Below are 16,237 nucleotides of genomic sequence, written 5' to 3' on the forward strand. Positions count from 1 at the left end.
GGCAGCTTAACCCATTGAAGCACAACACTGAGTCCTAGGTTTCTAATTAAAAATAATTTTAATTAGGCCCATCATCATTACAGTATTGTGAATTTGTGTACTTTTACATTTTCTTTTATTGTTTCTATCCCATCAATCCCAAAATCTTCTGCATCCCTTTTCATTGTTCTTTCTCTGTGCATTTTCTGTTTTTTAAGATTTATTTATTTGAAAGTCAGAGTTATGGAGAAGAGGAAGTAGAAGGGGAGGAGGAAGGGAGGGAGGGGTGGAGGAAGGGAGGGAAGGAGAGAGGGAGAAGGAGAGGGGAGAGAGAGAGAGAGAGAATGAATGAATGAATGAATGAATCTCTCGTCTACTGATTCACTCTCCAAATGCCCTCAGTGGCCCCTGTTTGGGACCAAAGCCAGGAGCTGGAGGCTCAACCCAGTTCTCCCACATGAATGACAGGGATCCAATTACTTGAGCCATCACTATTGCTTCTCAGGGTCAGCACTAACAGGAAGCTGGAGGGAGGAGCTAGTAGTGTGGGTATCAACCCTAGGTACTCTGACATGAGATGCAGGTATCCCAACTGTCATCTTAATAGGGCAAATGCTTGTCCACTCATTATTTTTCTTGATGTTTGTGGCTGTACTTGATGTCAGTGCATGGAATGTATAGGTATTTGTTCCAGTCTTCACGGTATGACTTTGGGACTATCCTCTTTAAATTTTTTTAAAATTTATTTTTTTATTTGAAAGTCAGAGACTGAAACAGACACACACACACACACACACAGAGAGAGAGAGAGAGAGAGAGAGAGAGAGAGAGAGAGAGAGAGAGAGAAATATTGCATCTTCCAATTAATTCCTTAAATGCTCATAACTTCAAGCACTGGGCCAGGTCAGAATCAGGAGCTCAATCCCAGTCTCCCATGTGAGTAGCAAGGGTGTATGTACTTGAGCCATCACCTGCTGCATCCCCGGGTGCACATTAGTTGAAAACTGGAATCATAAACAGAGCAGGACTAAACCCAAGCATTCCAATACGGGATGTGTGTGTCCTAAGTGGCATGTCAACCATTTTGCCAAATACCCAGCCCTGTGACCATCCTTCTACAGTAGGTCTGTCCAGAAATTCTTTCTCTTTTGGTCTGTTAGTCCTTGGCTACCGCAGCCATTGCAGAATTAGAAGATGCCATAAACCCAGGTCTGCTGCAATAGGCACTGAGTTTCCCACATTGGTGGCTGTGAGCCATTCTTTATTCCTAAATGACCTCTGTGGACAAGCCCTGCTGACACTGCCCTTCTTCCCTTGGGATGAGAGCAGAATGAACCTCCTGCAAAGGTTCTCAAAATGGGAGTTGGAAGCTGACTGTCTACCTCCAAGTCATTTTCTCATTGTAGAAACTGGGAATCTATGTAAATCATTCACATGTGGAACAGTGTGTGCTTGGAGCAAGCACACTGCAGTCAAAGAGAACCGTTCATTTACCAGCTGCTCATGATTTTTCGTGGCTCTGTGCTATAGGGGACGTCACTCTCAAGTTTTGTGATATTCGGGATGGCAATCTTGTCCCTAGATAGCTACTGGTTGAATTTCTGTTGAGGGGAGAGTGGAACTCCTACTATGCCATTTTGATATCACTCCACCATGTTTGCTTCATTATGCATGGCATGCGTGTGTGTGTGTGTGTGTATAAGATTTGGGCCGTTGATCTTTTCTAGAGATATCAGTGTGTGTTATCAGAAGACATTTTTTGATTCAGAAGTTAGAGGTTGATGATGCTTCACACAGTAAGAGAGTTTGAAAGTTTATTACTCATTCATGAGAGTCCCAGAGAGAGATGAATGGGTGCAAGACAAACAGTCCATCTGCTATGTTGCCTGAGCCCTTTGCCTGTATTGACTATTTGCATGTAGCAATCAGTACTCTTACAAGAACAAATGCGACTTGACTGGTCAGCAGATGGTCTAAGATTAGGAAATTACCGGCAATCATAGTGTCCAATAAACATTACTCTTAATTAAGGGCTTTGAGGGATATGGCAGTTTTAATAATATATTTTGATGTTAATTTGAACACTACCTGATGGAAACACTTCTTGATTTTATTTTGTTGTATAGTATTGTGGCTTCCAAGGTGGCATCAGTGGTCCACAAGGTGGTCAGTGGTCTGTAAAATAAGGCAATGGCTGTATATCCATATGCAGAAGGAAGAAGTTAGACTCTCATCTCTTATCATATAAGAAAAATCAACTCCAAAGGGATCAAAGATTCAAATATATTGAACTACTGGAAGAAAATATAGACAAAAGATGCTTTAGGACATGGGTCTGGGCAAGGATATTTTTGGATAAGACACCCAAAACATGGGCAATGAAAGCAAAAATTCACAAGTGGGGATTACATTAAACTACAAATGTTCTACAAAGAAAATAAAGCAATCAAAAAGACAGAGACAACCCACAGAATGTGAGAAAATATTTGCAAGCTATTCATCTGAAAAGAGGTTAAAATCTAGATTATATAAAAAACAGCAAAATGAAAAAGTTTGATTTTAAAATGGGCAGATGAACTGAAAAGCTGTTTCTCAAAGGAGGATATGCGCATGGTCAATAAGTTCATGGGCAAATGCTCAACTTTACTGAACAGGAGGAAAATAAAAGTCAAACCCACAATGAGATATGTCCTCTCTGTTCCCATGGCTGTTATCAGAAAGACAAAAAATAAGTGCTGGTGAGGATGAGGAGAATGGGAACTCTCATACACATTTGGTGGAAATGTAAGTTACCACGGACATTGTGGAAAACAGGCTGGAATCTGGGACCCAGGGATGCTGATAATTTGCTGGAATCGCACAGATGACAAAGGACCGACCTAATATGTAAGCAGAGGTACTCTTGTCTCCAACGTAGGACTTGTTTTCATTTGAAAAAACTATCTTAGGGGCAGGCATTTGGCAAAGTAGTGAAGATGCTGCTTGGGACCTCTACATCCCATTTCAGAGTGCCTGAATTTGAGTCCTGGTTTCCTTTCTGATTCCAGATTCTTGGAGGCTTTTCAGGTGATGGCTTAAGTAGTTGGGTCCCGGTCAGTGATGTGGGACACCTGGATTGAGTTCCTGGCTCTTGCCTTCAGCCTGGCCTGGCCGTTACTCTCCCAGGCATTTGGAGAGTGAACCAGGGGATAGAAGATTTCTCTCTCTCTCTCTCTCTCTGTGTGTGTGTGTGTGTATCTCTGCTTCTTTATTTCTGTGTCTTTGACTTTCAAATAAAGTAAAAGTTAATTAAAATTTTTTAAAAAGAATATTGTAAATATGATGAAGATTTAATTACAAGGCCTGGAAGAAGCATAAGTATCAGATAAATGCTGCGTAAGCCACTGTTACTACCCTTTTCTGTGAAATGAGGAAATTGCAGCTCAACAAGGGTATTTAATTCTCCCTACATTGGAAAGCTAGTGAGTGACAGGTCCAGGAGTTGAACTTATGCACCAAGATAACTTGAAAAGTTGATTTCACCTGAATTCCCAAATGATATCCCTGGTCTCACAGAGATTTCAGTGCCTTCCCCCTCAGCAGTCTCCCCAAGGCCTGCTTCATGTCTTTGTTTCTCAGGCTGTAGATGAATGGATTCAGCATGGGGGTGACCACAGCATACATCACTGCTGCCATCCTGTCCTTGCTGGCCGAATCATCAGTGGAGGGAATGAAATACACCCCAATAGCAGACATGTAGAACAGACAAACAGCCGAAAGATGGGAGCCACAGGTGGAGAAGGCCTTCCACTTGCCACTTGCTGATGGGACTCTCATAATGGCAGCCACAATGCGGATATAGGAGATCATGATTAGCAGGGGGATCAGGATGGTTAATGCCCCTCCCCAGTACATCAGCACACATTGGTTGGCATAAGTACTGGAACAAGAGAGCTTTAACAACGGGAGAAGTTCACAAAAGAAGTGGGGGATGATGTTGTCAGTGCAGAAGTGTAACTGAGCCAGGAGAATGGTGTGGGTTAGAGAGTAGGAATGAGCAAGGACCAAGGACATGCCCACCATGAGGACACAGCACCTGGGACTCATGACCAAGGCATAGTGAAGGGGGTGGCAAACAGCCACAAGCCGGTCATAAGCCATCACTGCTAGGAGGAAAACATCTAGACCAATAAACCACAGGAAGAAGTAGATCTGGGAGAGGCATCCAGCGTAGGGAATAGTATGTCTCTGAGTGTGGATGTTCACCAGCATTTGGGGAACTGTAGTCGATGATAAACACAGATCAGTGAGGGAGAAGTTGGCCAGGAAGAAGTACATGGGGGTGTAGAGGTGTGAATCCAAGCCAATTGTGAGGATGATGAGAATATTTCCTGCCACAGTGACCAGGTAAAGAACCAGGAAGGTGCAGAAGAGGAGAGGCTGCCGGGCCTGCTGTTCAGGGAAACCAAGGAGGAGGAACTCAGAAACACTGGTGTGGTTTCCTATCTTCATGTCACAGTCACTAAAGAATTCAGAGATGACATCAGCGATTTTTCTTCTCCTGATATGGTCTTAACTGAAACAAAAACATAAAATAAAGATATATTAGAATATTAACAGCTGAGCATCATCACATTGAAACCCAGAGGAGACCTATGAAGTAATTATTGTTATGCTCACTTTATTGAGGAAAGAACTAAGTCTCCTAAAAAGAGGCAGAAATAAGGTTATCTTAGGAATTCTACCTTTGTAGTCTGGGATCTTAATCTCTCTACTAATCTGCCTCTGATTAGGCAACCAGAATGAATTTTTTTTGGCAGTGTTTTAAAAGAGCTTAGCAACCTGTCCAAGGAACCATTAAGTGTTGGATCTGGGCCCTGGAGTGAAAGGCTCTTCACCCCCCTCACTGCACCCTTGGGGGAACAAATGTGAAACTTATGTGTAGTCAACAGGAAAGAATTAAGATGGTTGCTCCCACCTGCAGAGGCTTTTGAAGACTGTGTAGCTCAGAGCCTCTGAGGAATGCTCTCTGGAGTGCTTCCCAAAGGCCGACTACCTGGAATGTCCTGGAATATGTGAAGACTGTGAAGAAGGGTGTCAGCGATGGGTTCCAGAAGGGGATGAAAGGACAAAGGCAAAGGCAACAGAGCCTGTTTGCAGGGTTGGAGATGGGGAAATAATTTCTGGCGTGAGTGCTGTGTGCCAATGACTTCTAACATTTAGTTCACACTACCTGTGTGCTGTGTATCTTTTTCCTTCATCATCAGATCGGGATATGGAGACAGAAAGGCCAACTGACCAGCCTAGGATCACAAAGTTAAAAAGGAGGAAGTCAACATTCAACTTAAAGTTTTCCTTCTGCCAAACCTGGAAGTTAGTCCATAATGCATTTATGACTCCTGAGGCAGACAGACTGTCATTTTTCTCCTCGTTCTTACACGTGTCTGTTAACTGTGTTGGTACTGTAGCCTTGTGGAATAGCCCCATTGTTTAGAATGCATCTCAACAGCCTAGAGAGCTCAGTTTGTGATTTTTCATCTATTCAAACATTTGTTGAGCTTATTGCCTAATGAATTCCTGGAGTGCCTGTGGGCACTGGGTATTTACAAGTAACTGAAACACATATTTTCTACACTTAAAAGCTAAGTAAAGACACCAACCATAAATAAGTAAACAAGTGAACTCTGATTAGATAGATGAAAAGGAGAAGTAGGATGATACCAGTGAGAAAGTATAGTTGGGGGCCTAATTTAAATTAGATTTCCGGGTAAACTCATTGGAGAAGAGGGAATATAATTTGGGATCTGGAGTAGTAATTAGCTATATCAGAAGTAGGAAAGAGTAGCGTAGGGATACAAACGTTTAGGTACATGTGAACATCCCAAGGCTGTATACCACTTGGGAAGACCAGTGTGGGGAGAAGACGGTGAGCAGTATGGTGAATGACCTAAAATACGACCAGTCTCCCAGCCACAGGGGGTTGAAACTTGGAGTCAGCTGAATCAAACTGAGTTGGGTGTCTCTTCAAAACTTGGAGTTACTGATACTTGGAGTTAGCTAGTCTTAGGCTCTGAAGATCTCATATATTCATATAGAGTTGGGAGCAGAGGCAACAATCTCACCACTACAGCTTTTTGTAAACCTTCAGTGTATCTATAGGCAGAAAAATTGGACCAAACTTGGAGAAAAGAGAAGTCTGACATTCTAGAAAGACACAGAGGAGCTGACTCTTGATTTTCTAGTTTAATACAATCTTATTTAGCCCTGTTTTGTTTGTTCTTTAACAAGAAGTGGAATATCTTAGTGCTCAAGAGTACAGATTCTAGCTATAAATTTTGCCTCTGTCCTTTATTAATTTATTAATTTACTAATTAATAAATTACAAACATCTCAAACACTACAACAATAATAGTAAGAAGAGTTAACTAGTACTGGTACTGTCTATTAAAGTATTGCCCAGGCCCTGGGCTAAAGTGTTTTACTTATACTTTTTAAGATTTATTTATTTATTGAGAGGCAAATAAACATACAGTGACAGAGATATCCTCTGCTATTTTATTAACAAAATACCTGTAATAGCCAGTGCTGGGACAGGCCAAAGCTAGAAGCCAGGAACTCAAAGGAGGTCTCCCATGTGCCTGACAGGGATCCAACCTGCTGAGCCATCACCTGCTATCTCCCAAGGTATGCATTATAAGGAACCTGGAATCCACAGCAGAGCCAAGGCTCAAACCCAGGCATTTCAATATGGGAAGCAGTTTTTCCCAGTGGCGTCTTAATCGCTAGGTCAAATAGCCATCCCCAGTTTACATAACTGGTCTGTGTGAATGGGCACTTACCCAGCTATTCTCAACCAATCTGAGATGCTGTTGAGCTGTGGGGTTCGGTAGCCTTAATGCTTTGCTGTTGAACAATGGAAAATTCACATCACAGACCCATCTGGAGACAGCCTCTTTCCCTTGTAGAATGGAAATGAAATTCAGTGTTGTAGGCAACTGTAGGGTAGATTTTTTGAGGCACAGTAAGTAGAACTGAAAAGCCCCCAAGGGGGCTCATGTGGGAATATTTACAAAGTTTGGAGGCCCTAGAGTTCTCATTAGTGAAAATAGATACTAATTGTCAGTTCATCTTTAAAGACAAGAGATACACTGCCATTGTGAAGAGTCTTTCTCTAGTCCATCACCTTGAGCTTGTCCATCACCCATCACGCTGGGCTTCCTACTATCACCCTCTTCACCTCCAGTTATGACCCAGATAGAAAAACTTGGAGACAGCAGATATGAGGCATCTTTTTCTCCTATGATTTTGATACTGTCCCAGCCAGGACCTTTCTCTGTGTCATTATCCGTATAATGTAAAATTAGGGGGTCTTTTGTGGAATGGAAAATTTAAATTCAATATAAACCTATATGTCCGTTTTAGCTGGATTTTTTTGCTCAACATCATATTTGTGAGATTTACCAATATTAGTGTGTATTAGCACTATGGTTTGTTTATTCTCATTCTGCTTGGAATTATAAATGTGTCATAATTTTTAAACCTAGCATAAGGCAAATGAACACTTTGGTTTTTCTTCAGTTTTGGTCTGTTGTGGATAGTTGCTGTGAATATTGTTATAAATATCTTTTTGTTGAGCATATCCACAGAATACTGTGGAGTGGAATGATATTATGTGGCACTAAGGATTGAAAATTCTAGTCACAGGGAATATAGCAATAAAAACTAACCAGTGGCATTCCAGATTTTTGTTACCAATGTTTGTTCCTACTTGTAGTGAAAATGAATTTTAGTTTCTCCAAATACTCAGCAAGACTTAAGTTGTTAGTCTTTTAAATTTTAGGCATACTAATGAGTTATTATATCATACTATATCTTATTATCTCATGATAGTCTGCTATTATTTGTTCTTTAAATACTATGTAGTCTTAAGAATTCAACAAGTAAAATGCTAAAAGACCATAGCTTAGTGGGAATACAGGCAAGGGCTATAAACAAATGGAAAGATTTACCCAAGTCAAATGGAAAGACAACCATTTCACCCATATAAATTACATTTTATTTTTTAAAAAAGATTTATTTGTTTATTTGAAAGGTAGAGAGAGAGGTCTTTCATCCGCTGATTCACTCCCCAGATGGCCGCAATGGTGGGAGCTGCGCTGATCCGGAGCCAGGAGTTTCCTCCAGGTCTCTCACATGAGTGCAGGGGCCCAAGGACTTGGGCCATCTTCCACTGCTTTCCCAGGCCATAGCAGAGAGCTGGATTGGAAGTGGAGCAGCCATGGGCTGGCACCATGGCTCACTTGGTTAATCCTCCACCTGCAGTGCCAGCATCCCATATGGGCACTGGGTTCTAGTCCCAGTTGCTCGTCTTCCAGTCCAGCTCTCTGCTCTGGCCTGAGAGGGCAGTGGAAGATGGCCCAAGTTTTTGGGCCCCTACACCCGTGTGGGAGACCAGGAGGGAGCACCTGGCTCCTGGCTTCGGATCGGCATAGCTCTGGCTGTGGGGATGAACCAATGGAAGGAACACCTTTCTGTCTGTCTCTGTCTCACTGTCTAACTCTGTCAATTAAATATAAATAAATGAATGAAGTGGAGCAGCCAGGACTCGGACCAGACCTATATGGTATGCCTGCACTGCAGGTAGCAGCTTTACCTACTACACCACAGTGCCGGTCCCATACATTACATTTTAAAGTAATCATAGATCATGAAAACTGTAATAGTAATCTTTTTCTTTATTTATATAAGGGGAACATATTTGACATATTTCATATATACAATTTTAAGTCCATAATGATCCTTCCTCCCTTCCTCTGCCCTCCCTCCTTTCTTTCTCTGTTTTTTCCTTTTAAATTTTGCAATAACATAATTTCAATTACTTTATGGTCACAGGCTTAATTCTCCACTAAATAAAGAATTCAACAAATAGAAAGTAGAAATACCACAGTTACAGAAAAATACAGAGAAGGGTTATGAACAATAATCAAGTCTTGGGATGTGATTTCACCCGTAGATATTACTTTTTGTATTCTATATTAGCTACCACAAATTTTTTTAAAAAGCGTGATATTTTTCTTTTTGGATCTGGCTTATTTCACTAGCATAATAGTTCCCAGCTGTATCCGTTTTGTTGCAAAAGACAGCATTTCATTCTTTTTTTTTTTTAATGACTGAGTAGTATTCTCTCTTGATATGTACCACCTTTTTCTTAAACAGTAATCAGTTCTTGGACATTTGGCTTGATTCCGTGCCTTAACTATTATGAATTGAGTACTATAAACATATGTGTACTGCTTCATGTATTAACTTCATTTTCTTTGGGGAAATTCACAGGAGTGGATGTCTGAGTCATGTGGTAGATCAACTTTCAGATTTTGAGGACTCTCCATACCATATCCATATTGGTTGAACTAGTTTATATTCTCATCAGCAGTGCATTAGAGTCCCCTTTTTTCCACATCCTCAACAGCATTTGTTATATTTTTTTATATTTGGATGATAGCCATTCTAACTGTGGTGATATGATACCTCATTGTGGTTTTTTATTTTCACTTCCCTGGTGGCTAGTGGGCCTCAAAATTTTTTCGTGTGTCTATTGGCCATTTTCATTTCATCCTTTGAAAAATGCCTGTTCAAAAAAAATTCCTGTTCATTTTGTTTGCCCATTTCTTAACTGCAGTGTTTATTTTGTTGTTGTTGATTTCTTGCACTCCTTATATATTTTAGATAGTAATCCTTTATCAGATGAATACTTTGCAAATATTTTCTCCCATTCTGTCCAATACCTCTTTACTTTGTTGAGTATTTTCTTTACTGTGCAGAAACTTCTTAGCTTGGTGTAACCCCATTTGTCTATTTTTGCTTTTATTGCCTGTGCTTCTGAAGTGTTTGCCTATGCCAATGCCTTACAAGGTTTCCTCTGTTTTTCCTCTAGTAATATAATGGTTTCAGGGCAGAGTTTTATATCCCTGATTGATTGTGGGTTGATTTTTATATAGGATATAACATCTTGTTTCATACTTCTGCATGTGGAGTTCTAGATTTCCCAATGCCATTTGTTGAAAAAACTGTTCTTTCTCCAGGGAGTGATTTTGACTCATTTATCAAAGATTAGTTGGTTGTGGATGTATGAGTGATCTTTTTTATATTTTGAATTTGTTGAGGATTTTGCACCTATGTTCTTTGGTGATACTGGTCTATAGTTCTCTTTATTGGTTGCAGATTTTTCTGTTTTGGTATTAAGGTGATGCTGGCCTAAAGAAGGAGTGTGGGAGGATTCTCTTCTTTAAATTTTTTGAATGGTTTAAGAAGAATTGACATTAGTTTTTCTTTAAAAGTTTAGTAGATTCGCAGTGAAGCCTTTTGGTCCTGGCCTTTCTTTGTTGGGAGGATCTTTATTACTGAATTCAGTCTCTCTCTTGGTTATTGGTCTGTTTACGCTTCCTATGTCTTTAGGACTCAATTTTGGTAAATTTTAAGTGTCCAGAAATTTATCCATTTCTTCTAGATTTTCCAATTTGTTGGAATATAGCTTTTTGTAGTAATTCCTGATTGTTCTTTTTAATTCTGTGATATCTATTGTAAAATCTCCCCTTTCACCTCTGATTTTCTGGATTTAGGTCTTTTCCCTCTTTTTTGGTTAGTTGTGCTAATGATGTATCAATTTTGATTATTTTTTCAAAAAAGTACCTCTTCATTACACTGATATTTTATAAAATTTCCTTTTATTACAATTTTGTTTATTCTTCAATTTTATTATTTCTTTCTTCCTACTATTTTTTGGTGTGATTTGTTCTCAATTTCCTAGGTCCTTGAGATGTTAGATCATTTATTTGATGCCTTTCCAATTTCTTTATTGAGGCAGTAATTGCTATAAAATTTCCTCTTAACACCACTTTTGCTGTATCCCACAATTCTTGATATGTTGAGTTGTCATCATTTATTTCTAGGAATTTATTTCACTTTTGAATTCTTCTATGACCCATACTTCATTCAGGAGTATGTTGTTCAGTCTCCAAATATTTGTATGTTTTTTAAAGCTTCTAGATACATGGTATGATTTCAGTTTTTAAAAATTAGTTGAGATTTGCTGTTTGTCTTAGCATATGGTCTGTCCTAGAGAGGATTCTATACCTGTATTCTTCAACTGTGAATTGATATATTCTGTAGATATCAGTTAGGTCCATTTTCGTCAATAGTGTAGATTAGCTGTGTTGTTTCTTTGTTGACTTTTTTTGTCTAGTTGATCTGTCAACTGATAAAAATATGGTGTTGAAGTTTCTCATTATTACTGAAATATATGTCTCCCTTTAGATCCATTAACATTTGTTTTAAATAGGTGGATACTCTAGCATTTAGTGCAAATATACATTTAATATGATCACATCTTCCTGTTAAGTTGATCCCTTAACAATTGCATAATGATCTTTTTTGTCTCTTTTAACAGATTTTTGTCTAAAGTCTATTTTGTATGATATGAGAATAGCTATTTCTGCTCATTTTTAATTTCCATTCACATAGAATATATTTTTCCATCCTTATCTGTTTTTCTTGGTAAAGTGTATTTCTTATAGGCAGCATATCAGTGGGTTTTGTTTTCTAATCCATTCAGCCAGTTTGTAGCTTTCAATTGCAGAGATTAGTCCATTTACACTCAAGGTTATTATTGATTAGTAATGATTTGGTCCTGCCATTTTCCCATAATATTCCTATTGCTTGTTTTGGATATTCTTTGTACTTTTACTAGGAGGTTTTCTGTCTTCACGTTCTTTTTTTATGCTAATTATCTTTCTCTGTTTCTCTGTGCTTCACATCCTTAATGATAGTTTGTAATAGTGGACAGGTGGTGACAAATCTATTCAATTTATATTTTTTTTGGATGGGTGGCCTTTAATTTATAAATGAGACTTTTGATAGATAATGTTTTTCTGGGTTGACAGTTTTTTCTCTTTGAGGACTTGTAATAAATCTCTCTATTCTCTCCTATCCTATAGGGTTTCTTCTGACAAACCTATCAATCAAATCAGAGTTACTTTGAAGGTAATATGGCATTTCTTACACATTTTAAGATCTTTGCTTTACTTTTAAAAGTTTGAATATAATGTGTTGTAGTGAGGATCTTTTCTGATCATGTGTATTTTAGGTTCTATGCACTTCCTGTACTTGGATGTCCATTTTTTTCTTCAAATTAGAAAACTTCCTGCTGTTATTTAATATGCCCTGTAAGCCATTTTGCTTTTCTATTCCTTCAGGAATTCCTAGGACATGTGTATTTGGCCAATTGATGGTATCCCATAGATTTCAAACACTGTTTTCGGTTTTTCTAATTTTTTCTTTTTCTTTTTTTTTCTGAGATATTTCCAAAGAATTTTCTTTTTCTTCTAACTCAGATATTCTTTCTTCTGTTTCAGAGTCTGTTAAGGTTTTCCACTGTACTTTTTTATTTGACATATTGAATTATCCATTTCTAATGTGTCAGTGTGATTTTTCTTTTTATTTATTTTTTTTTCATTTATTAAACTTTTATTTAATGAATATAAATTTCCAGAGTACAGCTTATGGGTTACAATGGCTTCCCCCCTCCCATAACGTCCCTCCCACCCACAACCCGCCCCTTTCCCGCTCCCTCTCCCCTTCCATTCACATCAAGATTCATTTTCAATTCTCTTTATATACAGAAGATCAGTTTAGTATATATTAGGTAAAGATTTCAACAGTTTGCCCCCATATAGCAACACAAAATGAAAAAAACTACCGTTGGAGTACTAGTTATAGCATTAAATAACAGTGTACAGCACATTAAAGACAGAGATCCTACATAATATTTTTTTTAAATTAATTAATTTTCTATGCCATTTCCAATTTAACACCAGGTGGTTTTTTTTCATTTCCAATTATATTTATATACAGAAGATCGATTCAGTATATAATTAGTGAAGACCTCATCAGTTTGTACCCACGCAGAAACACAAAGTATAAAAATACTGTTTCAGTACTAGTTATAGCATCACTGCACATTAGACAACACATTAAGGACAGATCCCACATGGGGTGTAAGTACACAGTGACTCCTGTTGCTGACTTAACAATTTGACACTCCTGTTCATGGTGTCAGTAATCTCCCTAGGCTCTATTCATGAGTTGCCAGGGCTATGGAAGCCTTTAGAGTTCGCTGACTTTGATCTTATTCCAATAGGGTCATAGTCAAAGTGGAAGTTCTCTCCTCCCTTCGGAGAAAGGTACCTCCTTCTTTGATGGCCCCGTTCTTTCCACTGGGATCTCACTCACAGAGATCTTTCATTTAGGTCGTCGTCGTCTTCTTTTTCTTTTCCATGGTATCTTGGCTTTCCATGCCTACAATACTCTCATGGGCTCTTCAGCCAGATCCGAATGCCTTAAGGGCTGATTCTGAAGCCAGAGTGTTGTTTAGGATGTCTGCCATTCCATGAGTCTGCTGTGTATCCCACTTCCCATGTTGGATCTTTCTCTCCCTTTTGGATTCTTTTTTTTTTAAACTTATATTTAATGAATATAAATTTCCAAAGTATAGCTTATGGGTTACAATGGCTTCCCCCCTCCCATAACTTCCCTCCCGCCCGCAACCCTCCCCTTTCCCGCTCCCTTTCCCCTACCATTCATGTAAAGATTCATTTTAAATTCTCTTTGTATACAGAAGATCAGTTTAGTATATATTAGGTAAATATTTCAACATTTTGCCCTTATAGCAACATAAAGTGAAAAAACTACCATTGGATTACTAATTATAGCATTAAATAGCAATGTACAGCACATTAAAGACAGAGATCCTACATAATTTTTTTTAATTAATTAATTTTCTATGCCATTTCCATTTTAACACCAGGTTTTTTTTTTCATTTCCAATTCTCTTTATATACAGAAGATCGATTCAGTATATAATTAGTAAAGACCTCACCAGTTTGTGCCCACACAGAAACGCAAAGTATAAAAATACTGTTTCAGTACTAGTTATAGCATCACTTCGCTTTAGACGACACATTAGGGACAGATCCCACATGGGGTGTAAGTACACAGTGACTCCTGTTGCTGATTTAACAATTTGACACTCCTGTTCATGGCGTCAGTAATCTCCCTAGGCACTAGTCATGAGTTGCCAGGGCTATGGAAGCCTTTAGAGTTCGCTGACTTTGATCTTATTCCAATAGGGTCATAGTCAAAGTGGAAGTTCTCTCCTCCCTTCGGAGAAGGGTACCTCCTTCTTTGATGGCCCCGTTCTTTCCACTGGGATCTCACTCACAGAGATCATTCATTTAGGTCTTTTTTTTTTTTCCATGATATCTTGGCTTTCCATGCCTGCTATACTCTCATGGGCTCTTCAGCCAGATCTGAATGCCTTGAGGGCTGATTCTGAGGCCAGAGTGTTGTTTAGGACATCTGCCATCCTATGAGTCTGCTGTGTATCCCACTTCCCATGTTGGATCTTTCTCTCCCTTTTTGATTCTATCAGTTAGTATTAGCAGATACTTGTCTTGTTTGTGTGATCTCTTTGACTCTTAGAGCCATCAGAGCTATCAATTGTGAGCTGAAATTGATCACTTGGACTAGTGTGATGGCATTGGTACATGCCATCTTGATGGGATTGTGTTGGAATCCCCTGGCACATTTCTAACTCCACCATTTGCGGCCAGTCTGATTGAGCATGTTCCAAATTGTTCATCTCCTCCCTCTCTTTTTCCACTCTTAGATTTAACAGGGATCACTTTTCAGCTAAAAATTAAACACCTAAGAATAATTGTGTGTTAATTACTGAGTTCAACCAATAGTACTAGAACAACAACAACAACAACAAATACTAAAAAGGATAAAGTATTACATTGTACATCTAGAGTCAGGACAAGAGCTGATCAGGTCATTGTTTCTTATAGTGTCCATTTCACTTCAACAGGTTTCCCCTTTGGTGCTCAGTTGTCACCGATCAGGGAAAACAAATGAAATTTGTCTCTTTGGGACTGGCTTAATTCACTCAGCATGATGTTTTCCAGATTCCTCCATCTTGTTGCAAATGACCGGGTTTCATTGTTTCTTACTGCTGTATAGCATTCTATGGAGTACATGTCCCATAATTTCTTTATCTAGGCTACTGTTGGGCATTTGGGTTGGTTCCAGGTCTTAGCTATTGTGAATTGAGCTGCAATAAACAGTAATGTGCAGATGGCTTTTTTATTAGCCAAATTAATTTCCTTTGGGTAAATTCCAAGGAGTGGGATGGCTGGGTTGTATGGTAGGGTTATGTTCAGGTTTCTAAGGAATCTCCAGACTGACTTCCATAGTGGCTTAACCAGTTTGCATGCCACCAACAGTGGGTTAGTGTCCCTTTTCCCCCACATCCTCTTCAGCATCTGCTGTTGGTAGATTTCTGAATGTGAGCCATTCTCACCAGGGTGAGATGGAACCTCGTTGTGGTTTTGATTTGCATTTCTCTGATTGCTAGTGATCTTGAACATTTTTTCATGTGTCTGTTGGCCATTTGGATTTCCTCTTTTGAAAAATGTCTATTGAGGTCCTTGGCCCATCTCTTCAGTGGGTTGTTTGTTTTGTTGTTGTGGATTTTCTTGATTTCTTTGTAGATTCTGGTTATCAACCCTTTATCTGTAGTATAGTTTGCAAATATTTTTCCCATTCTTTTGGTTGCCTCTTCACTTTCCTGACTGTTTCTTTTGAAGTACAGAAACTTCTCAGTTTGATGAAATCCCAAATGTTAATTTTGGTTTTGACTGCCTGTGCTCCTGGGGTCTTTACTAAGAAGTCTTTGCCTGTACCTATATCTTGCAGGGTTTCTCCAATGCTCTCTAATAATCTGATGGTTTCAGGTCGTAGATTTAAGTCTTTAATCCATGTTGAGTGAATTTTTGTGTAAGCTGATAGGTATGGTTCTTGCTTCAAGCTTCTGCACGTGGAAATCCAATTTTCCCAGCACCATTTATTGAATAGACTGTCCTTATTCCAGGGATTAGATTTGGATCTTCGGTCAAATATAAGTTGGCTGTAGATGTTTGGATTGATTTCTGGTGTTTCTATTCTGTTCCATTGGTCTACCCATCTGTTTCCGTACCAGTACCATGCTGTTTTGATAACAACTGCCCTGTAGTATGTCCTGAAATCTGGTATTGTGATGCCTCCGGCTTTGTTTTTGTTGTACAAGATTGCTTTGGCTATTCGAGGTCTTCTGTGTCTCCATATGAATTTCAGCATCATTTTTTCCAGATCTGAGAAGAAGGTCTTTGGTATTTTGATTGGTATT

General features: G+C 39.0%; 1 protein-coding gene across 1 annotated transcript; it reads right to left on the reverse strand.

Moving 5' to 3' along the window:
• Nucleotides 1-3,528: 3,528 nt before the first annotated feature.
• LOC133770917 (olfactory receptor 1468-like) lies at nt 3,529-4,470 on the reverse strand. Its single transcript, XM_062206709.1, has one exon. It carries the CDS (start codon nt 4,468-4,470, stop codon nt 3,529-3,531), a length of 942 nt encoding a protein of 313 aa, XP_062062693.1.
• Nucleotides 4,471-16,237: the final 11,767 nt, after the last annotated feature.

The sequence above is a fragment of the Lepus europaeus genome, chromosome 12 (genome assembly GCF_033115175.1).
Source record: "Lepus europaeus isolate LE1 chromosome 12, mLepTim1.pri, whole genome shotgun sequence".
NCBI lineage: Eukaryota > Metazoa > Chordata > Mammalia > Lagomorpha > Leporidae > Lepus > Lepus europaeus.